Source organism: Notamacropus eugenii, chromosome 5, assembly GCF_028372415.1.
Source record: "Notamacropus eugenii isolate mMacEug1 chromosome 5, mMacEug1.pri_v2, whole genome shotgun sequence".
NCBI classification, from domain to species: Eukaryota; Metazoa; Chordata; class Mammalia; order Diprotodontia; family Macropodidae; genus Notamacropus; species Notamacropus eugenii.
Genome location: NC_092876.1, coordinates 246561893 through 246587924, shown reverse-complemented (window position 1 = coordinate 246587924; position 26032 = coordinate 246561893). Strand labels below are relative to the sequence as shown.

Genomic DNA, 26032 nt, shown 5'->3' with positions numbered 1-26032 from the left:
GCCCCAGTCTCATCCTATCTATCATATAACCCCAGCCTTCATCTGCCTTTGACTTGTGACTTCATTGACAAAAGAATGGAAGAAAATTGCCTTTACCAAGGCAGTTAGGCATAGTCTGTACAACTTATAGTCTTAGAGTTGTCTAGACAAACACTAAGAGGTTAAGCAACTTGCCCAAGATCACACAGCCTGTAATTATCAGAGCAAGGACTTGAACCCAAATCTTCCTGGCTCTGTGACTGACTTTTGACAGTAATAATAATAGTAATAGTAATAATAATAAAAATAGCAATAAAATGATAAATAGCTTTTATATAACACTTAAAGGTTTGCAAAATACTTTGTAAATGTTGTCTCATTTTGACCTCATAATGATTCTGGGAGGTAGATGCTAGAATGCCAATGGTATTTTCTTTAATGATTCTAGACCAAACTAGTAAAAATTTGAAAGGGGAAATAGTTACAATGTTGGAGGATGGTTGCAATTATAAAAGAGTAGCTTATTCCTATTAGAATTTTCTTTCAAAAATATTCCTAAAACTAGCCAAAGTTGGGCCAGCTACCTTTATCTGTTTAATTTGAAATTGATGTGAGCCCTAAATAACACTGAGAAAAGGCCATGAGGATATTAATACTATGTTGTTTTTTCCTTGAAGGACACTATCGTATTATCCTCTTTTGTGTATTCAGAAAACATTGCAAAATTTAGAAATATATACAGAGATATAAGTTAGGATAACACTCCAACATATTTTCCATCATGAGGAAAGAGATTAAAAAGTTTTTTGCAGAATATGTTGTATATGTTTAGCATGCATGTGTTTCTGCTCACTGTTTTGTGCTGCCAATTACAGATATTTTTGGTAGCCAAACTAATTACTAAAAATAATCAAGGAAAAGGCTACAAGAAATGAATAGACAAGTACAGTAAGGAAGTTAAATACTTTTTTAGTTGAGGAACCTAGTACGTTAACTAGTACATTCAAAGTGCTGCAATATCATTCTCGTTAGATTTACAAAGGTAATCATATTCCCTATGTATTTCTTTTCATTGTATTTTAGCCTAATCTGCCCATTTTTAGAATCATAGTGAGAAATCTCATTATATTAGATTGAGAGCTGGCCTCAGAGTTAGGAAGATCTGAGTTCAAGTGTCTCCTATGATATATACTAGTAGTTGTGTGACCCCGGGAAGTCACCTAACCTCCAGGAAACTCTAAGAAGTAAAGTTGCAATTCGGATGTTGATTTGCGTTGATGGAAGGGTTTATTTTTTTTCTGGACACAACAGCACACTGACATATGCAAACAGAAGCAAAATTAGAATCTCATAATCTTCATAGAAATGCTTATGGTTTATATCATCCATCACAGTGTCAAGCACCTTTTACAAATATACATTTTCCTGAGGTAAACCTCATCTGAAATTCATGATCAAAGAGTCATTGAACAGGATGGTAGGGTTTTTTATTCTGTTGTAATATCTTTCAAGGAATCTCAAATGATTTTGATGTATGGATGGGGGATACTATTTTGGAAAAAAGCCTGTAGGATGATGTTTTGCTCAATCAAATCAAAATAATTTTTCCAAATTGACAAACAAGTATGATGGAAACATATTTTCTGTGTCTTTCTGCTAACTCTCAGAAAGACAACAAACTAAGGGAAATAATTAATAACAAGTCACATACCTACTTTAGGTCTTTAGTAAAGTATGTTGTTTTGAGATAAATAATGGAGAAAAATCCTCCAATTTCTACTTCTTTCTACTGAGAGAATCAAATTTTGCCCTTCAATGAATAGTTTCTCCTTTCAAATTTTTGCTACTGGAATTCCCATTTGTGGACTAAAGTAGCAAGCCAGTTTTTTATACATAGCATTATTCATTTTGATGCCAGTGTTATTTTTATTTAGTTTACTAAAGAGACAGGTATAATTCTGAGCTCTTTAATTGTGTTTTCTGAAATAATTTCTAGTAATATTAAATAATGCCAACTAGAGAAATGTTTACTTCTCCTTTCTAGTTCAACATCTCCATTTGACAGTTAATAAGCTCTTTCCTATTATATTTAAGTTCTATAGTAAATATTATCTATTGATCAGAGATAAGAAAAAAACATTCATCAAGTAGAACATTGAATGCTGAGCCCAAATGGCATAAAGAACTTTGTATCAGAAGGCATGGCCTATCATATACAAAGCTTTCCATCATTCAGTGAAGTCAGGATGGAGACGTCATGAATTCCAAGCAACTTGTTCTTGCAGAATGTCAAGGATTCCAAGCAACTCGTCTATTTCAAAACCATATTAATAATCTGTGACATCTATAGACACCAAAAGAGAATTTACCTCCAGACTTTGCTGAATCTAAAGTTTTGTTAATTGGCACTCCTTTTCCCAATGAAAGCTGTGAGCCCACCACATCTTTTCACCTTTGTAGCAGAATTTAGCCATACCTTTCTATACTTCCTTCATAGAAGATCCATCCAATGCTCTAGAAGATTTCCTCTAGCTTTGTAGCAGTAAGTACCCCAGCATATATCAGGAGGGCCTATGGCCCAGGTTCTTAGATCTGCTTTTCTAAAAAGAAAACAACTTTTGAGGGATCAACAATCATTTTAATCAAATGCATATACCAAAAGAGAAAATACAAGCAGGACCAACAGAGGGGGCTTCCAGCTGTCTGATCAAAGGCAATATATACATCATTGCCAGAAAGAGAAGCACCAACCTGGATTTTCAAAGCTGAGGGACTTCTTAAAATGGCTGCCCAGAGTCTCATCTGACACACAAATATTCTTCCAAAAACTAAGCTCCAAAGTAAAACCTCACCTCAGAGTATATATACTCTTTTCAGAGCTGGAGGGCACAACCCCTAGTGACCCAGTGCCTCATTAGCAATCAGCAAAGGATGTGGGCCTTCATACAAAGCAAGCCTTCCCTGATCAAGCATCCCTTAATAGCCCCACCTGAGGCCTATTAATGGCCTGGGAAGATTTTTAACTTCCATTACAGGCTTTAAAAAAAAATCTCAGGAATAGCTGTACAATTCATTATGATCAGAGTTTGTACTCTATGTTGACATAGACATCTATAACTCTTAATTTAATTGTTACTATTCTAAGTGTGAATTTTTTGTCTGATTTTCAGTTCATTGATAAACACCTAGAAGAACTGAACCTCATCAGTACCAATATTCTCACTATAAGTTGAAAAGACACATATGTTACAGTTCAATGAAGAGACAGCTCACAAGTTTTCCCTAGGCAAATAAAGAAGCTGGCAGAATTGTTTTCTATCATATAGAATGAACAAATTGCATACAATAGCATAAAGAAATATCATGATATGCTATACTCAGTCATCTCTACTTTCAGGATTCATGTTATACATGTTCAAAAAGACTTAAGACAGTTTCAATGTTTATACCAACATCCATTGCAGGGAATGAAGAAGCAGAGAAGGAATGAAGAAGCAGAGAAGATTTATTAAGATCTCAGCATGATCTTGATAGTTAGTGATTTAAAATGACAACATAGGCACTAGGAAAAATTGAAAAAAAAAAAAAAAGCATGTTAGAAAGAATTCAAAATTAAGAAGTGAAGTCTTGTAGACTATCTCGAAATCTCATGCCTATGTACCAAGCCTGTATACCGTGACTCAAGCCATGAGTCAGAAGGTTTGGGGCATGGCAAGCACCGAATGCTGGTTAATTATGTGAAATGGTTTCTAAATTGGCTACTTACACGGTCAGACCCCTTGGTTATTACTGTAAAGACCAAAAATTAATACTAAATTGAATGAAAAAGTTCAGATGGAAAAAAGATAGAGTGGGCAATTATGACTATTTGAACTTGACCTATTTTTTTTTAATTAATTGAAATAGAAAATGGTAGGATGGCTTAGAACTTGCCCTCTGCTGGGAAAATTTTCAAGGACCCAGTAGTAACAAACTATGATAAGACACTGAGGTAGGACTTTGGTAGAAGAAGAGAGAACATAATGAATGATAAAAGGTAAACTTAACAAAAAGAAATTTTCCTCCAGACTTAAGGAGCTACATGAAGACTTTCACTCAATAATTATTTGTTTGTCTTTTTAGGATGTACAGACAGAGTTCCAGCATATCTGGTCCGGTTTACCCAGCAGCTGTCATCATAACATTAAAGGTGAGAACTTAAGTTATACCATTTTTCTCAGATTCTAGTTCTGAATTTTTAATTAAATTAACTGTCAAAAATAACAAGAATTTCTGTGATATGGACATGCTGGCATGTCAGTTTTAAAAGTGCACCAAAATTTACCCTAGTAGACTAAGTGAAAAATTGATCATTAGAGCCTACAAAATGATAATATTCTCTTTTTTTTAAGAATTTACATAAAGTAGCTTTATGTGTGGTAAAATTCAAACAAGTGTATACTTTGAGATATACAGATAGATAGATAGATGTAAATATTAAGATATATGTATGTGTCTATACATACATATATGAAAAGAATAAATGGACTTCTTTTGCTTTGAGATTAGTTTTTTTAGATATGAAAGCTATAAGATAGAGTAGAAGGTAAGAATAAAATGATTATAGAGGAAAATCATCTCTGTTATGACTTCATCATGAAATAAAGTTGATTCAATCCCTAAAGCTAGATTTTCTGAATGAAGGTTGGTAAAAGGGCCCACTGGTTCATTTGTTCTCATTAACTTCATCTTCCATGGTACCCCAAGGTTCTTACCGGGAGAGCTTGTTTTTTGGCTAGGCATTCCTTCCCAATGTCATTTCTTTAGGAGATTTACTACTTTAGGGGAAAATGTGAGACTTTTTCTCTCACATAAGCCAACTAACTGAATTAGTTTTTTGTGGGAATTTGTAGTCCCAGGTATAACTGGAAGGCAATATACCACCCAAAACACTTCCACTGTTGGTCCTTGAAACCCAATGTTCTTTTAACAGGATGTAAAGGCTTTTATCTCAGAGGTAAAGAGATTTCTTAAAACTGAAATTCACCCATGAGATGCAACACATGGATTTAAAAGTGGAAATAGCACAGAGCAATAGAGTGCTCTATTTTACCCAAATCCTGTCTTTGCCATTACCTTACTTTCTGTTTGATGTCAGGCAAGCCATTTAACTAGTCTGGACCTTATTTTACTCAAATATGAAATGAGTATCTTGGGCTACAAGACATGAAATGTCCCTTCCATCTCTACATCTGTGATCTCATGGAATGACAGCCTTCCTCAAGGGCAGATTTTACTGTAGAGTAGAAGTTGGTGGGGGAGCTGCCAACAAAAAGATAATTTCTGGGGGATGATTCTTTGTTTATTGATATTAAGTAAGGCATTAAATAGGGAGATGTATGATCTCCAAAGATATCCTCCATAGGAATGGAGGCTATACTGAACAAAATCAAAATGGAAGAACAAATCCATTTAGATGGTGAGGTCTTCAAGTTAATCAATTAAGCTAGAGACAAGGTAAAGGGAAGATATAGACTCCCAAAAGTTTATCATTGTCCTCTTCCCTGATGTTCTCAGCTCCATCCAAATTTGTCTGAAGCATATGTTAAATGCTTTTCTTTGCCAGACCCCTTGCAAATTAACTGGCTGGCACGTATGCAGTGCTTTGAAGTTTGCAAAGTGCTTTCAAAATATCATCTCATTTTATCCTCAGAACAATACTCTGAGGCAGATGGAGGCTAATTGACTTCTCTAGTAACGCACAGATAGTCAATATCTAACGCAGGATTTGAACTTGAGTCCTCTGGCTGCCACATTCAGCATCCTATCCATTGTGCCACTTAGCTGCCTAATGGAGACCTGTCTGCAGTTCATGTGTTGCCTATTTTTTACCCAAAATCACTGACAGAAAGAGAATTAGATGACATCACAAACTAAAACATATTCTTTCTTTTCCCTACAGGATGTAGATAAATGGTCATTTGATGTATTCGCCCTAAATGATGCAAGTGGAGAGCACAGCCTGAAGTTCATGATGTATGAACTGTTCACCAGATATGACCTTATCAACCGCTTCAAGGTCAGAAACATTAAATAATGAGGAAAATTAAGGAAATAGATATGAGTAAAAATGAAAAAAATATGTCATTGTATCAGCCTATTTTAGGGTTTATCAACATAATACTCATTAGGAGTGAGAAAAATGTATGCATGATATTTGTGAGTTGCTACATAGCTCACTGATGTCATTGCCTTCCATGCTCCTTAGAATTCATCCTATCAATATATCTATTCACTTTCTATAATAATTATGATGACAAATCACATTTCTATAATGCTTTAAAGTTTCCAAAGTGATATATACAGATGCTTATATACATATATATGTATGTATGTGTGTGTCTGTGTGTGTAATTTGAGTCTCACAACAACTGTGATATAGGTACTATTACTATCCCCATTTTAAAGATGAGGAAACTGAATCTGAGGTAAATTGATTTGACCAGAATTATGTATCTAGTAAGTGACTGGGGCAATATTTGAACACAGATCTTGACTACTACTTATCTGCTACTCTACCCATTGGTCCTGAATGACCAGTTATAGGTCCTTCTAAAAGAAATCTGAGACCATTACTTAAGGATACAATATTGGGGATATTAGAGACAGATATAACTGTTTTGTAATATCTTGTCTCAAATGACACTGGAGAGATTGACAATCAACTTGTGCCTCAAAACTAGCAATTTTGGCATCCAGGGAAATCAGCACAAAATATGCACAGAACAAGTAATATGAAGGGCAACCTCAACTCACCTTAGTGTTTTATGGTGTGACAATAACCCCCCAAAATAATTACGATGGACAATTGAGCAGCAGAGTAAATTAGTTAACAAAGTGGTTTATTAACTGCTGAAGGAGGACATGTTAAAATTTTTGTACTTTCTGAATTTTGATGCCTTGAGGAAAAACCCCAGTCACCCTGACTCTCATTACAACTCTAGGTTTAATTCACATTACTGAACAGACTACAGTCAACAACTTTAGTTATTGACATGTAAAAAATTATAGAATTTTAAACCTACGAGCTCTTGCTCGTAGACATTGTTTAACTCAGTCCTTTCAATTTACAGATGCCTCAGCTGAGACATGCCTTTTAGAGCTGATAGTTTTCTGTCAGATAATACTTGTTAATGATGCTAAAACATATAACTTGGGAATTGCAGTTTGACCTGGGAGTCTGTTGCAGCTTTGTTACTAACCACGAATTTCGCATAGCCAAATATACTAGTGTATTTCATTTGAACACTCTTTCACTCATTTTAATTTTGTGCAGCAATTTGTTAGAGACATAATGAATAATCATTGCTTTCCACAGATTCCTGTTCCTTGTCTAACTTCCTTTGCGGAAGCCTTAGAAGTTGGTTACAGCAAGCACAAAAATCCATATCATAATTTGATTCATGCAGCAGATGTCACTCAAACTGTGCATTACATATTGCTTCATACAGGTATCATGGTAAGGAATCTTGTCTTTGCATCTTAGAGAACTAGGTTAAACATATGGGTGCAATCATCCGTTTTTTTCTAATAACTTTCCCTCACCCATTCCTTTAATAAAATACATGATTGTAATAGAAGTCCAGTATCTTATAATGAATAGGACATAACCATTATTTTCGATTTTGTCTTGCTATTTATTTATATTTTGGAATATATGCAAAACATGCAGGTATTTTAACTTTACAAAGGAAAATAGCCAAGGAGAATTAGAGTACATTACCTATGTATTTTGAAAAATGAAGACTGGTGAAGAAGTTTTATCTTCTAGTATGTCTTTCAGAGGTATTCAGTGAAAACAGAACAGCAAAACATCATTACCTGCTTTCCAGGAGAATATTAATGCTTAAAATACAGGTATTTGATTCAGGGAAAAGCTGGAGATCATTAAGAAAGTCATATGATTTACAAACTCAGGCCAACCCACTCTCCTCCTGTCCAATTCTGACTCCAGCTCTCTATTTCTCTTATCCAAGAAAAAACATAATGATGGACACACTCTAGGTGTGGCCTTATATAACCAGGTCATAATCTGTACAATGGGCATTCTTGATGGGCTTAATTGTCCTCATTTGAAAAGCTAGGATGAACTCTTTGTAGTGTTGATGGATTCCATTTAAGAGGTCCTGCATTACGGTGGGTCTTGTTCCCATTTGAATAGTTAGGTTGAATTTCTTTGAGTGATAATGGATCTCATTAAAGAGGACCTGAAATGCTTTGAGCCTTAATGAAATGAGCACAATGTCATCCTCAACCAAGAAGACATAACAAACTTCAACATCTAACACCTTCCATTTAAAATCTTCATTGAACATCTTTCCTGACAGTGATAAAACACCTTTTGTGACTGTACATCTCCTTGTTATATGCCTCAGTTCATATTGATAACCAAAGGGTCTTCAAATTAACTTATTCTCATTGTATCTCTCAAGGAGTATTGGGAGATTTAAATTTTTTTGATGTGTGCATGGGAGACACCTAATAATATGATAGTCACTAGGTCAATTTCTGAAGCCTTTGGAATTGCCCAACCTTGACACCTTGGACCCAAGGTCTTTCCTGACCAAAAAGATGTTTTCTTTTCAGGGGATAAATGAAACAAGACATAGTTGTTATTACAGTCTTATTCTTGTCAACAGATTTCCTGGTTCCCATAAACTATTTCTTTTTATATAGAAGCTTAGTTGTGATCCCCACAGTTCTCTAGGATGCTTTCTAAAAGGGATAGCAGCCTTCTCTGTCATGTGATGACTTGTCTCCACCATGATCAAGCTTCATTTAGCTCTCTTTTCTTCATGGTTCTTGATTTTTGGCTTTCCTTCCCTTATTCTGTTTCTCTGTCCTCTCATTCAGTTTAACTTGTCTTTTTTTCTGCTCTTGTTTATTCCTTTGGATTTGGCATTTATGGCGTCTTTTGGTTGTCCCACTTATTTCACATTTCCCTGATGACTGGATTGTCATGTTTCTTGTCCCTACTGGGCTGTAAAGAGCTAGCGTCCTCCTGTAGTTAAAGTTGATTATCAAAGAAAAAGAAAATTAACAAGCCCTAAAGAAACAAAAGAGGCCTGGTCCAACCATAATGTCATTCTATGGACCAAAGGAGGTTGCAGTAAGTAATATCAGCTCAATATTACATTGAAATATCCATCAAGAAACTTGAATTCATTCTTCTCTCTCTTTCCCTCTCCCCTTCTTTCTCTGTCTCTTCCATTTCCCTCTCTAGCCCTCTCCCTCTGCCTTTCTCCTCCTTCCTCTCTTTATTTCTCTGTCTGTGTGTATGTGTATGTGTGTCTAATAGAGAGCTAGCTTACTCAGACTCATGTCGAAGTACTAGCTCAAAACCTTAGAAGTTAACAGTTTTGATAAACGACTATTTTTTTCATGCAGTGCACTAAACCCTTTCTTCTGTACTTTGCCAGAACATCCTTTAGAAGTGATCAAATACATTTAAGCTTAGTAAGACTTCATTGTCAAAGCCATGTGTTTAGTGATTTTTTTTTCCCTGGGTTTGATATACATGACATATTAGTGTGAGAAAATAAATTGCTTCTTGACAGCTACAAATACTATTATTTATACTAGATAAAGTTACTTTGGATTCTGGCTAAAGATGCCACGTTTACCTCTTCCAGAGGCCTCCATCATAAGTATCAAAGTTCTGATCATTTTCATTTTAAGAGACTCCTTTAAAGAGCTGTGTTGATTTTCTTTCCAGTTTCAATGGCTTTGAAAAAAAAGACTAAAATAAAATAGTTGATTGTGGCAGTTAAAGAAAAAAGACTGTGAAGTGCATCAAGGGCAAGTGAGAGAGACTGTGTGATGTGGTGTGAAGATATCTAAGAGACCTTCATTTCAGTCCCATCTCTGCTATAGGCTCACTGTGTGACCTTAGGACATTTCCCCAAGGCCAAGTTTCCTCACCAGTATAATGAGAGGACTGGATTAGATGATTTTCAAGGACTCTTCTGGCCTAAATTCTAGGGTCTTATGATTGCAAAAATAATGCTGGTGTATCGCCAGATGGGGTTATTTTGTCCTTTGGTCTGACTAATCTGTTTTTCTTATTATTTTATAAAGGAAGGCTCCCTAGGGATGTGAGGGTGGGTTGAGGTACCCAGAAATGACTGAGATATGAAAACAAAAGGGATCAAAAAGGTTTTCTTGAAAAGAGTAATGCTGAGCTAGAACTTAAATCAATAAAAATAAAACATCCTTCTATAATTTTCTAATTATAACAAGCAGACATTTGACAAGATGTTATTTCAGGCCATGAGGCAGGCCAGATTTCACCATTTCCTGTTTTGATAACTTTTACTTTTCAACAAAACCAAACCAATTTTTGTCATTTATCTAAAATGTTTCCTGTCAGTTGGGAAAATTCAAGCTATATAGTTTTGTTCACAGTGATGCTGTCCTTTTTTCTTCTAAAAACTCATTTTCTCAATTCCTTTTTATATTTTCATCTGTTCCACAATATGAAATAAATTAGAAAGGACATTATATTCCATGGACTTCAAAATCAAACAAGGTCTGGAAATCAGCTGCAGGAGTATGGGGAAGAGAGTTCTGTGGAAATGCTATATGTTCTGTCTATGTGTATGTGTGTCTGTCTGTCACTGTGGGTGTCTCTTTCTGTCTGTCTCTGTCTCTCTTTGTGTTTGAGTCTATCAGTCTCTGTCTCTCAATCTCTCTGTCTCTGTTTCTCTCTCTTCCTCCTTTCCATCTCCACATTGTAGAAGAATGCTGGAAAGGGTTTAAGAAGCAGTTTCATAACACACTGTAAAGTTTAATCTACACTATTAACATTTCCTCCCTCACTTTCTTAAGTCTAGACAATCATTAAAAAACAATAAATTAAGACCTGATTTGTAAGATTTGCCAGTTATTAAGGTAAAAATGCTTGTAATTATTTAAACAAAAAGTTTTTCAGGAGAGAATCTGGTCTGCCTCTAACATGCTCTCCCCTTCCCCCCATGATATGTTTAGATGATTTAAAAGAAGAAAAGAAGTCTCAACCCTGAACAAAACTATATAACTTGAATTTTTCCAGAAAACATTCTAGATAAATGACAAAAATATATATCCTGAGGGCAGTATGGGAGGGAAATGAGAATTATTAAGAAATTTCAGTGATACAGAAACCCAGGACCATATCACAGATTGATCTTGAATCTGAAAGAGTGATGATAATGAAGTACACATACACACACACACACACACACACACACACACACACACACATCCCAAGTTGCAATAAGGATCTTCAACACTGCTGGAATTACCATTATCCAATGTTTGTGTAAGAGATCAATCCCCAAACTCAAAGGTGATTTGCTAAGTATTGAAGCAGTTACTGAGTTTTTGAAATGACCACCATGACTTATTGAAGAGTGACCACACCAAATACACCCTCTCCTTAATCTTTGTAAGTCAAAAGTGCACATTTGTTGCTGAATTTGAGTCCAAAGTTGCAGTGGCAACTTTGGCAATTCACTTAACAATTGTTAGAAATCAGCTTTGTGGGAAGAGTTTGAAACCTCTGCAGAAAGGGAGTTAGGGTGGTGAATGGTATGCAATGAAAAAAGTAGCAAAATGAAAATTATAGTGGAATAGAAAGGAAAGGAAGAACAAATGTTGGCTATGTTAAATAGGGTGTCACAGGAGCCAGGGTCTAGCCCCAGTTTTAAATCTTTGTCCTTTTCCATTAAATATTTCACTAGAAACTTTACCCTAAACATCAGTAAAAATGACTAAGTATCTTTAACAACTGTTGATATTTAATTTTAAAATATAGCAAGTTTTTTAGTTATGCCTGTCCCTGTCAAAGACTTGTCCATTTATTCCCATTCACTTTTCCTCATATGATCATGTGGATTATTCATAGATTCACAGGTACTTCAGTCCCTTTGATAGCACTGTATCCTGGACATGCCACCAAACAGAGCAATATTTGATACAGGAGGTAATAGCGAGCCACTAGAATTTATTGAATAATGGAGTGACATGTTAAGATTTGCACTTTAGTAAAATCTGTTTGGCAACTATGTGAAAGACATTGAAGAGAGAGACTTAAGGCAGGAGGAAGCCTCAGGAAGTACAGATAAGAGGTGATAAGGACCTGAAATAGGATGGTGGCTATGTAATATTGTGTTAATTTATAAAAAGACTGGAATGGTTGGGTAGGGAAAAGTTATGGAATTCTTAGGAATATTTACATTTTATCCTGGGCAACTAGGTGGCACAGTGGATAGATTGTTGGGTCTGCAGTCAAGAAAACTCATCTTCCTGAATTCAAATCTGTCCCCAAATATTTACCAACTGTGTGACCCTGGGCTAGTAACTTAGCCCTTTTTGCCTCAACTTCCTCATCTGGAAAATTAGCTGGAGAAGGAAATGGCAAACCATTCCAGTATCTTTGCCAAGAAAACCCTGAAAGGGTTTACAAAAAGTTGGATATGATTGATCAACAACATCTTTTATCCTAGAAATATTAGGGAGCCACTGAATTTATTTAAGCAATTGAGTAACATGGTCAGAACTGTGCTTTAGGAAAATCACTTTGGCAGCTTTATAGAGGATGGATTAAAGTATGAAGAGACTGGTTGAAGAGATGTAATTAAGAGTCTATTATGATATTGTAAGTGTTGTGTTTGTCCTTTGTTGCCAAAGAAGACCATGCCATCAAAGAAATGATGACATGACTTGCACTTGACTTTGTTTTGAGTGAGGGAGAGCTGTGCAGTCACCAGCCTCACTTCCCCTCCAGAGCCATCTGAATCCAGTGACTTGATAGTCCTCAGGATGACTGGAGATGACCCAGGATGAGGCAACTGGAGTTAAGTGACTTGCCCAAGGTCACACAGCTAGTGAGTGTCAAGTGTCTGAGGTGAAATTTGAACTCAGGTCCTCCTGGCTCCTGCACTGGTACTCTATCCACCACAAAGTTTATGAGGAAGGACCTGAATTAGGGTGCTGGCTTTTTGAGAAGAGAGAAAGAAAGAGAGGCAATACTGTTTAGGTAGGATATGTCACAGTCAGAGTTAATTAAGGGTATCACTCCCTTGAGAGTGAAGAGTCCAGGATGATGTTGATGTTGTGAACCTGGGTGACTGGAAGGATGACAGTGCCTCTAACAGAACTAACACTACATATTTTGAACTGAATATACTGTAATCATCTGAAACTCAAAATATTAAGAGCAGAATTTACTCCCCCTAAAAAAACACCCTCCTTCTTTTGAGCTTCCCCTTTTCTGTCAAGAGCACTAGGATCTTTCCAGTCACCCAAGTTTTCAGTCTTTATGTTACCCCTGACTCCTATTCCCCTTACCCTATATGTCCAATCAGCTGCAAAATCTTGTCATTTCTCTCTCCAAAACATCATGAGTATTCCTCCTCTTCTCTCACATAGGCATCACTTGAATTCAGTCCTTCATTACCACTCATCTATACTATTGCAATAACCTCCCAATTGGCCACTTTGATCCAACTCCTTCTCTATTCCAATTTATCCTGTATCCAATTGCCAAAATAATTTTCCTAAAATTCACATCTGATTGTATTACTTGCCATGCTCGATAAAATCCAGAGTCTTCCTATGTCATAGAGTTATAAAATCTTCCTCATCAGAATGTGAACTCCTTAAGGTAAGGAGACAATTTCATTTTCATCTTTTTGTGCTTAGTATAGTGTATCCAGAGCACCAGGTGCTAAATCAATGCTTGTCAACCAATTTATTGATTTACCATAATGTGTACTACATTTTTCTTATTGTGCTTTTTTTGTTTTGTACTATTTCATAAAGTTTTTTCCAAGTTACTTTTCATCCTTATATTTATTCTAATCAAATTATAATATTCTATTACATTATTGTATCACGTTTTGTTTAACAATCTCAAGCCACTTTAGCTTTGCATGTGCAAGTTCCTTTTCTATTAAATGCATATCATAGTACCTGTGATCTTAAAAAGAATTGTTGAAGATGAACTGGGTTGAGATGGGGAAGACGCTGTAGAAATATTATTAGTTTGGAAGAGACTCTTCTATTCAGAAGAGACTCTTTGGGTTTTGACAATGAAAAGATTTAGGTCATTTGCCTGACTGCCAGAATTAATGGCTTGCAGCTTCAAGGTAACTGTCAGTGTGACATTTATGGAGCATCTCACTTATCTCTTCAATGACTAATACCATCTGTCATGTCAAAGAGACTCCTAGTCCCATTGACTGAAACAGTCTTTAATGGACCCATTGTTCTTCCATTTGTTAGTGTTATGAATAACATCTTTAGACCCAGGAGTTGGTAGCACAACATACAGTCAGATGGATGATCTTCACCAACATTCATTTCTTTTGCTACTTTATCAACTTGTGGACTCTGCACAGGTGACAGTGATGTGCAACTCAGATGCCTAGCTAATCATGTTCACGGCCAATGGCCCATGAAATGACTTGTTTTAGGCAGTGCAGTTCTCTATTGTCTCAATATGACTGACATAAGGCAAGGACCTTTACCATAGCTCACCCTGGTGGATTGCTGGTACCACATTGTTTTCAGGCATTGTACCTCAAATACGAAAATCAGTGGGAGAAAAAGGAAGGTTTTGAAACTTGAAATCCAGTTCCAGGGTGAGTTCCAGGAACACAGAGTACCACATTCTCTTTTATTCTCATTAGGTTGATTTAGAGATAATGATGAGGATTAGCTATACACAGCAGTCTGTTAACTGGTTTCCTGCAAATGCTTTTCAGCGTCTTCACTTGCTCAAATTTCAGTGTCTATAAACCACATATAGGATCAAAGGATTCAGAACTGGAAAGGGACCTTAGAGATCATCTACCATAAATCCTTTCATTTTACAGGTGAGGTAACTGAGGTCCAAGAAGGTGAAGAGAGTTGGCCAAGGTTTCAGAGCAGCAGACCTAGGATACTTTCTTAGAAAATATCTGTTGTAAAAAAAAAAAAGAAATTGGTTGTTCCCATTTCTTTTAATTATGAGGTTCATAGGCTCATTTAGAACTGAAAGCAGCCTCAGAAATCATCTAGTACATGTACATTTCTTCTACAGATAAGAACTGAGGACCAGAGTGGACAAACAACTTGTCCAAGGTCACACAGCTAGGGAATGGAATAGCCAGGATGTGAGCGTAGATGGGTCCTCTGATTTCAGATTTACTATTTTGCTTTTCCACACTGAACTACTTCTTTGTCCTACTGAATTACCATAAGTGCGGAAAGAGCATAGGTCAGGTGTGCTAACGTTCATGGGCATAACTCACTCATATTCTATACCTATCATCAGTGATAGCATTGTATTTATCCAGACCCAATCAAAGACAGTATTAAAAATAAAATAAAATGAAGTAATCTAGAGCAGCAAACTCAGCAAGCTACCAAATATAATGTAATGATTAGCCATCTAGAAACCAAGATGTAATTCGGACTCATCAGGATTTGATTTCCCCTCTAGGCAATTTCCAAGTATAATAGATCAGTGTCATCCCTACCTCCCTTGGCTATTACCAGGAGAAAAATACAAATAATAAGTGCAATTATATTATAAGTTATATATCATATAACATGTTATTACATGACTATAATATGCAAATTATGCACATTATAAATTATAAATGCAATTATGTTATGAAGATAAATAAAAATTGTCCCAAAGATCAACAACTTTTTGTCCTCTAGGAAAGACTGTTTCAATGCTTTATCCCACCTTGTTGACGAAAAGCAGCATAGTAGAGCAGGCAGAATACTGGACTCATATTCAGGAGTTCTACTTCTGGGTTCAAGTTCTACTCTAGAAACTTATTAGCTATGTGCCCCAAGCAATGTACTTATCTTCTTTGGATCTTGGTTCCCTCAACTGTAAAATGATGAGTAGGAACATAGATCTATAGCTGAAAAGGACTTTAAAGGTCATCTAATGCAACCTCCATTATTTTTGGTGAGAAGACTGAGGTGTAGTGAGTTGAATGTGAGGGTTAGAGGCAGGATTTGAACCCAAGTGTTTTACTTCAAAGCCAGCATTTTCTCCTATACCATAGATTGATCTCTTCTATGGCTAAATCTAGCTTCCTAATAAAGAACCTCAGATAAACCGGAATAAAAATCATTAAGGAATTCTGAGGCATGTTGCTTGCCCTGAGCCTAATAACACACTCAGTAATATTCATTATTAAAATTTATTTTGTATGTTTAATGATTTGTTTCAATTTCCTTTATAGAAAATAATTTAGCCAAAGTAATTTCTACTCTAACTCTGGCTCTCCTACCTAATTAAAGGAGATTGATTCTCCTATAACTTCTATTCTAGTTTCCACTCCAGTCCTTCATCGTGGCACAAACACTACCTTGTACCTTGAGAACCCATGGTTTTGCTGGTAAAACATAAATTCTGGCAGGTCCTACAAAGCTAGAACAGTTTTGAGTTCTACTCTTAGTGACTTTACTATGACTTTCTATCCAAGGACCAGCCTAAGTTGGACACTTGGTGCTTTTTTTTAAATCTAGGAAATTAATAAATGTATAAAATGGCTGTCAGTCCTGTGGAGCGAAGCTGGCAGTGAGGTATAAAAGGAGACAAAAGAATTGCAGGGTTCTTAAATATGTTAAATATCCAAAATAATTAGTTTAACTGTTTATACTCTTACTGTGAATTTTTGTCCAGTGACATATGAGTTGAAGGAATTGAACCACATCAATATTGAATTTCTTACAATAAATGAAACCAGAATATAAAAGTAAATTACAAAGAAATGGAGTATCACAACTTCTTTTCCTTTTGTAAGCAAATAAAGGAAATGGTAGATTTTGTTTCATGGTGGCCCCAAAGGCAAAGAGCAGTACTATTTCATGGGACATTTGAGTTGTCTTGACTGTGGTGCTCATGACGAGCATGAGAAAGAAAGACTACCATGAGGGTAATTGTAGTTTATGTTGAACATCTGCCCACAAGTACAAAGAAATAAGAAAATCTTTTAAATAGCCTGACAGTAACCTTGTCAAACTAAGTCAACATCTACCTTTATGCTTGAACACTTCAGTAAGTATATGGGTACCAAAGAGTTTAGCAAAGGTTATATTGAAAAAAAGTTTATGATGAAAAAATGAAAGAGGAAAGCAGCTGGAGACAACTTAGAAGCCTCATTCTTTATTATCCTGAATAATTACTTTTCTCAAAAAGAGAGCCAGAAACAACTGAATGTGGCAAGCACTTCAGAAAAATGAAACTGATTATATATTTTAAAATACATTTTATTGATATACTTTATTTTTATTTCACTTGCATTTCTTTTTTAATATTTCCCCATCACAGAGAACCATCCCATGTAAGATATAATTGTGTAAAGAAAAATATGAAAAAGAGAAAAAGTCAGCATAATGAATTAATAAATATTAAAAAATAACCTGATAATATATGCAGTGTTCTATACCTGCAGCCCTCCTGCTCCTACAAAGGAGTATAGATAGGGAGGTATCTTCTCATAGCTCCTCTCTTTTTTGCAGTTTTATTTAACTGTTTAATTAGTTTAAAATATACATTTTCAGTTCTGAATTATCTCCCTCCCTCTAATTTCTTCTTTATTCATTACAACTCTTCTTTCAGGTCACGATTTTTTTGTAATTTTGCAACCTTTTTGTGGTTGTTATTTTTTCCTATTTTATATAGAATTAGTTGTATATTTTTTAAAGTTCTGCTTATTTAGCTTTGCATCAGAAAGCTAATTATATCTGAGGAAGAAACGGAATCAATTCCATTTCAGACATTGCCAAGCTAGAACAAAATAAAGATTAATACCAAATTAGAAGAAAGGAAAGAAAAGAGATTTTATGCAATTATAATTATTCCAACATAATCTGATGAAGCAAGCTTTTGACTCTGGAAAAATAGGAAATGGACAAAAATAAAGATCTCTATCACTATTTCACAGAAGGGTTTAATCAATACAAAAGAGTAACCACAGCAAGAATCCAGAAACTGCTTCATCCAGAAAGTATTTAATTCCCTAGTCTTGCGGACAGATATGACAACCAAAGCCAAATATGGATGCAAGTAAAATATCTTGGAATTCAGTTTTAATTTGTTTTCCCAATGATTGTGTACAAGGTGTATGGCACAATGGTATGTGTTAGGGGAGCAAAGAAAATATAAATTACGTAATTTGTATCACTCATTCATATATTTATGTCTGACCTCATAGGACATCTAATCCAACCCTAATTTTATAGATGAGGAAACTGAACCTCAGAGATGTTATGTGACTTCCTAAGGTCACTTCAAAGCTGGATTTTTATTGAGAGATGTAGAAAATATGGAATCCCTCAGTGGCTATTGTTTGTTTTTTTCCAAAAGAGAAACAAATCATCTTCAAATACTCCAATCTGATTCCATGACAGGTGTAATTACAGTTCGGTAATCTACTTCGTATCAACTTCAACCATGACATAACACACGGAAACATGCTTGTGTGAGGGTGTTTGCCAATATCGTTGAGGAAGTCTTACATTCAAATAAAAAAATTCTTTTTCAATGAAAAGTTTCTCAAATGTTCCTATTTTTAAATGACATTTTACTAATTGTACCCAGTCCCCAGTTGACTATAAAACATCCTTAAGGAAATCTATATTCATTTAAAAGATAACAAACTAACCACACTAGAAGGGGGAGGAATCAAACATGACTGATATTTCAAACAAAAAGTGGTGTCATAAGTAGGGAAGTTAAAAGGATGGCTAGGCTGGGCAAGATATCCCACTTTATATACATTGTGCTTAAAGTATCAAGTGGAACATCATGGTAAAAATACTGTATAGCCAGACAAGTGGAACCACAGCTGAATCTATGTCCTTGGACAAAGAGAACATTCCTGGCAACCTGCCTAATGGCTCGTGTTCTAGAAGCACAAAAATGATAAATTATAAGATCAAGACTCAAAGTCCCCCAGACTCTAGGTTCTTCTGAAATCTTGGTGCAAAGGACTCTGGGTAGCTTAAACACTGTAGTTCTGGAGGACTTTGGGAAAGCCCTTCCCACTATAAAGAACAATGAAAGTCTTGCATCACTTTCTTGTGTAACTTGTGACGATTCTTTTTCCATTAATATTTTACCTTTCTCTGAATAGTGTGGAAGTTCCCATAGATATTACTAGGCCTCATTAGTTCACCTCTGAATATTGTCATGAAAGAAATTCTGAGAGACAAAGTTTTAAACATGGTCAATTGATTAGCAAGGCTAGTGATTGCCAATAAACATAGTCATTGTTATCACAGTGACCATTGGACGCTGAGTAAGGGCTGACAGGATCTTTTATACTGATTAACAAAATGACAGAGCAAAATCTTGAGCAGCTTCGGTATGTCTTCTTCTTACTGACTAGAAAGTAACTTCTCACGTCACTTGATATTAAAACATTTAGACCTCCCCTTCTGAAACTCCCTCAGTCACAAACAAGACATGGAATTTGGGGAAAATGGCAGTTGTCACAGCAGTTTAGATTAAATCATCTTGACCTTTAGATTAAGCAAAGTTCTCTTGAATGAGAGTGAATGGCAAAGCTACAAGGATGGAGGTATAAGTCAAAAGACAAAGACAGAAATCAAGTCACAAGAATGGAATCCTGACCTGAGGTTACCTGAATCACAAAAATAGAATTGTGACCCAAATCTAGTTTGTCTTAACAAAATAGAATTAAAATTCAATTTTCAATTTCACAATATGACAATTTCAGGAAGAGTTCTATAGTTATGTTAATCTGTCTACTGTACCTCCCATCACATGATGTTATCCACCCATCCTTTGATCCTATTCCACCAATATTATAAAAAGACTTGCTTTGCTTAAATATTTTGAGATATTCTTGCTCTATAGTCAATCTTGGAGCTTCTCTTGTAAGTCTATCTTGTATTACCATACATATCAATATACAAAATTACCATACATGTCAATATTTATGAATATGTATATGTATGTATGTGTGTTTATATGCATGTGTGTATGCGTGTGTGTGTGTGTGTGTGTGTGTGTGTGTATACCTTGGTCTTATAGGTGGAGTACTGGTGGTCCTTCAACAATGTGAATTTTTTTTAACTTTGAATATGAATATGAAACTTAATGTGTATAATGATATTAATCTTAATGTGCATAATTATAATTTATAGGGAACTTTCATAAACATTATTTCATTTGCTGTTCCCAACAACCCTATGAGGTACTGAGAGCAAGTATTACTAGTTCCATTTTTGGAGATGAGAAAATGAAATCAAGAGAAAATAAATTAATTCTCCAATGTAATACATCTATTAAATGGTAAATCCTTCTTCTCTATGGATCAGAACTCTTTCCTTTGCATATATGTATATTTTTATGTATGTATATATAAATAATACACATTTTTTCAATTCATTAGCATTTATTTCTCTTCCTCTCACTTCCCTTTTCCACTTAAAAAAGCAAACTGAACTCTAAAAACATATGCATAGACAAGCAAAACAAATTTCTACATTAGCAATATCTATGAAAACAGATCTTCCTTTGCATATCTTCTACAGGAAGTCCTTTAATTCTTAATTAATTCTCTTCATTCTTGTACCTTCCCTCTTTTAATTATTCCATGTTTATACTGTATATGGCTTGTTTATACATGTATATTTGTTGTTGCTTTCCTCATTAGTTTGTAGACTCCTTAAGGGCAGGAACTGTCTTCACCTCTTTCTATATTCCTAGAATTTAACACAGCTCCCACCACATAGAAGGCATTTAATAAATGTTTACTGATTGCCTTATTATGGACTGGTTGAGTCTATTGCTTCTCTGTCAAGCTTTTACATCACACTGTCTTCCTGTTTGTTCTATTAATTGGAGAAATAAGCAAAACATATTTCCAATATTTTAGCATATTGCCTGAAAGCTGGAGAAACTCCCCAATGTATTTTAATTATAGAGCCAAGTAGATTTTTCAAAAATAAAGGACAGAAAGACTGTGTCATCTTGCTATGAAATCTTCAGAGAGTTTTTCGGTAAAACATGGTTATGATCCCAAGGTTTCCTTTATGTGTGGAATCTAATGAAGTGAAATGAATTTTATATAAAAACATTAAAATGTACCTAATGCTTGAATTAAGAAAGCAAGGAGCATCTAATATTTTAGCTGCAGCACAGTGTCTGCTTCAGAAAGGCTATGAAGTTATTGTGACTGAATTAATGGCTTCCAAGACAACTATCTTTCATTTCTCTCAGTAATATCTAATACCTTGGAGAATCTGATATACTTCTTTTATGGACCCAGAATAGGACGAGAGAAAAATTCATTAAAATTCAGTAGATAACTATATGTTCTATAACACGATAAAATGTGTCCTTGTATTTGTTTATTGATGACTATTTCATTACCAAAAAGATAATTGAATGTTACTTTTATTTACAAGCACTGGCTCAATGAACTGGAAATTTTAGCAATGGTCTTTGCAGCTGCCATCCATGATTATGAACATACCGGAACCACCAACAACTTTCATATTCAGACCAGGTAAGTCTAATATGGTAATAATAGTGCCCCACCCACCCACAGTCACAAAATGGAAGCTGCTCAAGAGCAGAGACTCTTCATATTTTATCTTTGTAGACCCAAAAGAGCATAGTGTCTGATACTGGGTCATGCAGCCAGCGTGAAACTGGAAACCATATCTATTATCAGCCATGCCACGCTACCTCTTATCTGGTAATAAATGTATATTTAACTAAGCTGAGTGAAGTTTTTATTATCTAGTTTAGATCTCTTTTGTTAATTCCTATTCTTCCCTTAGCCTCCTAAATGTGGGCATTCTCTAAGGTTTAGTCCTCAGCCCTATATTTTTCTCTACTTAAACTTTTGGGTAGCTGCACATGGACCAATTTTAGCTCTGCTTTCTCCAGCTAAGTTTATGCTTGGGTGCACGATAAACCATTGGCTGAACTGAAACAAGGGTGAAATAGAGACTCAGGGAAAGTCACCTACCTCTATAGGAATGACTCCTCATCCCTGATCTACTCTCGAGCTCCAATTTCACATTTCTGTCCATAAACTGAAACATTCCACTTGGTTATTCTGCCATCACCTGAAATTCAAGAAACTCAACTCTAAATCCACCCACAAAAATGTTTCTTATCTTAATTTCATATTTCAAAAAATTACGGTATTACATAACAGGAAGAGATCTCAGAGGTTATCTATTCATAACTTCTTTTCTCCTTACCAACTCCTTTCCTTTTCCATATCCTTGTCAAGTAATCACCAAGTATCCACTTGAAAACCTCCAATGTCAGGGAATATACTATCTCCAAGGGATGAATGTTGCATTTTTGGACACTTTTATTTACTAGGAAGCTATTTCTTTTATTGAACTGACATCTACCTCCATTTAACTTTCCACATTTATGCTCTCTTTTCTGGAATCAAACAGCAAAATACAAATCCATTTAGACAATTTAAGACAAGGACCATTTCTATTTTGTCTTCTTTTTTCAGCTTGTGAGATCCATGGTTTCTCTAATGTATGGTCATGTGAGAAGTATTCAAGTCTCCTTACCATCATGGTTAGAGACTAGAGATGTTTCATTTTGTCAATGACCTTCCTTTCCTAAAATGTGGCACCTTAAAATGAACATGGTACTCTAAGTGAAGCCTGGCCAGGGCATAGAAAAGTGAATTGGAAACATTTGGATACCTATATTATAGATTCTAATCTCTTCTGGTCGTTGAATGCTAATATTAGGTTTAGTGAGATCCATGAAAGAAGGGGCTTTTTTTTTTTTTTTTTTGCCTTTCCTAGCATAGTGCTTGGCACATGGTAGATTAATAATAAATGCTTAGTTACTGATTGAATCAATTCCTTATTGAGGCAATATGGCATCATGCATAGAATTTTGAAACCGGAATCAGATAAGCTTAGGTTCAAATTTCATCTGTGATACTTGCTAGCTGTGTGACCATGGGCAAGCTTCTCTGAGCCTCAATTTTCCAAAGTGTAAAGTGAGTAAAATAATTCATCTTTTATTATCATTCTCACAATGTTGTTCTGAGCTTCATATGAATTAATGCATTAAAACAAAAATTAAAGCACTAAATTGCCTGTTATTATGGTTAAAATGTCATCCCATGCATGTAAGAGTTAAAGAAACCATTTGTCCCTTCCCCAGGTTCCCTTGTCTTTACCCTCATATCACTTCATCCAGGGACTTAAAGCTGAACAAAAATTAGTTGTTACAATTACCTTGCAAGAAATGATATGTGATATCTGTAATACTTCTCACTTCGCATTTCTAAGCAAATCTTACTCACCTACATATCCTATGTTCCAATCATATTTGACTATTTGCTAAGTACATTCCATGCTGTCTTACCTAGCTATTTTTATGGAGGTGGTAGTTTCTTTTTATTAACTGTTTGTTTGTTTTAGACAATAAGGGTTGAGTGACTTGCCCAGGTTCACACAGCTCCTAAGTATATGAGGTCAAATTTGAACTGAGGTCCTCCCGATGCCAGGGGAAGAGCTTAATCCATTAGCCACCTAACTACCTCTTTACCTAGCTACTTTTGCCCACAATATCGAGTCTCTACCTGCAATATTGTCTCATTCAGCTGTTGAATTCCTACCTGTTGTTCAAAGCCTGCTATGCAACGTAGAGGAAAGCCTACTGGGCTTGGATTTCTCTCCATCTCAGTTTCCTCATCTCCAAAATGAGGGGATTGGGCTAGATGATCACTAAGGTTCCTTCTAGCTGTAAATCTATTATGTCAACTCAAATGCCTTTCCCTCTGTGAAGCCTTATCTGGCTTCCCAAGATGAGAATGATCTATCCTCTGAACTCTGATAGCATTTCAGGTCTCTCTGGTGTCACATGTTATGTAGGGTTGTATTTAGGTGTATGTATTATCTTCCTTTTTGTTGTTGTTTTTCAGTGTTTCTAACTCTTCCTGACCTCATTTGGGGTTTTCTTGGCAAAGATACTGGACTAATTTGCCGTTTTCTTCTCCAGCTTATTTTACAGAAAACTATGGCAAACAGGGTTAAGTGACTTGCCCAGGGTCACACAGCTAATAAGTATCTGAGGTCAGATTTGAATTCAGGAAAATTCTTTACTGGGCTCTCAATTCATACAAGACAATGGCTATGTCTTCTTTGCATTTCCCCTTAGCAGCCAGCATAATAATAACTTGAAGAGTGCAGACAGTCAGCAAATATTTGTTGATTGATCCAATGGACAAATGAATGTTATATTTAAGCTAGAGGCACAAAAAATAAAGAGAAAAAAGAGATGAAACAATTAAGCATAGTCAGTGTACAATCAGATAAAGATTTTTAATGAGATGGGAATTCTGGTCAATTTAAATGAAAATGAAGCAGTTATATTCCCTAATATTACCTTGGTAAGATACTCTGTATTAACAGAGAAATTAAGCAGTATATTAGTTTGTTTTTGTCTGTGTCAACTGCTTATCTGTTAGTTTTCCAGAAGAAAAGATCAGATACTTCACAAGGATAATTATTTCAGTTCCTACACATGAGACTGAAGATCATGTCATAACTGACTTCACATCTGCCATTAGTGCAAGGGTAGAGCATTATTTTCCCTTTCGTTTTCCCTCTCACTACACACATACACACATACACACACACACACACACACACACACACACACACACACGAATGTACCAGTAACACTCATGAGAGGCACCATAGATTATTGAATGAAGCAGCTACCTCAGAGCTAGGATGACCTGGGTTCATGTGCCATTTATGACCATGGGCAGATCACTTAACCTCTCAGTCTTCTAGGTGACCCTCTAACACTCAAAGTTGCAGAAAAAGTGTCAACCTGTGTTGGTAGAAGGAGTTTTCTTTCCATCCATGAGTTCCCAACATTGGTGAAATTTTAAGTTCTGTTTCTATCCATTATCCACCTAAAAAGCATTCTTGACATTGATAAGTCAAAGTTTGGTGAATTGTACTCTGTTTTCAGTCTCCATATTTGGAGTTAGACCATTTCCAGTTAGACCAATTCAGGGCTTCACAGTTCCATCATGCTTAAGAATGAATGAATGAGAGGTCAAGTGCTTGGGAACCCAACTGAAAAATTGGAGTCAATGTTGATATGAATCATGAAGTCCTTAAACTGCAGCAAAATAAAAAAGGAAGGGCAGTAATTTCCTCTTTTCAGGATGAGACTGTAGAGTCATATATTACCATGGATACCGGTCTTGTTTGGAGTCCTGCTCTTTTCTTAGCACGTCAAGAATATTGCAAAGTACAGCCCTGCCCCCCACCAAATGCTCTTTATTCTCAGGATCCTGTTAGATTTATGGATGCAATAGGGCCCAGTCCTCCACAACTAAATCTAGCCCTTCAAAATAATTTCTGTTTATTGCTGAAAGCAAGATATGGTGGCATTTGAAGTCATATCACATCATAACACTGACAAAAACTGATATGATTAATTATGTGGGTCAACAGGGTCTACATTTAAAGTAATTTTATATGCATGTATATGTGTGTGTGTGTTTGTGTGTGGGAAATCTTAGATTTTCCCATGATGTCAGTGAGAGACTAGAAATAAACAGGGATATATTACTTGGCCAGCTCTTTTTCATTCTGCCTTAAACAAATACTGTATATCGGCTTTTTTGTAGTTTTCTTGATATTATCTTTCAGTTTTCAATAAGTGGTTGGGTTTCTTTAACTTACAGTCAGGAGCAAAACATTAAAAGAAAATACCTGTTAGAGGTACGCATTGAATGTATATAATCATCCTTTTGACAATCATAGTTACATAGCCTTAAAATGAAAGAGCTAAAAAGGGCCCCAGAAAGTTTTTTAATCTAACTAGTTCATTCTAGACTTAAGGAAACTAAGTCTAGAGAAACCAACTGTGGTTTAGATGAAAGACTCTGAGCATCCTATTTATGCTAAAGGCCCTCTCTTTTTTTTAATGGAGGATAGATCTTAGCCTTGCCTATCCATTATGCAAGACCTT

At 35.6% G+C, this 26032-nt stretch overlaps 1 protein-coding gene across 9 annotated transcripts in view; it reads left to right on the top strand.

The window, feature by feature from the left end:
* PDE1A (phosphodiesterase 1A) overlaps nt 1-26032 on the top strand; it is a 489884-nt gene that overhangs the window by 376570 nt on the left and 87282 nt on the right. For all 9 annotated transcript variants that reach the window (XM_072612567.1, XM_072612561.1, XM_072612565.1 and 6 more), the window contains 4 exons: nt 4102-4168; nt 5921-6037; nt 7337-7477; nt 21448-21548. In XM_072612567.1, coding sequence (XP_072468668.1) covers nt 4102-4168; nt 5921-6037; nt 7337-7477; nt 21448-21548 — 426 coding nt within the window. The remainder of the gene's footprint in view (nt 1-4101; nt 4169-5920; nt 6038-7336; nt 7478-21447; nt 21549-26032) is intronic.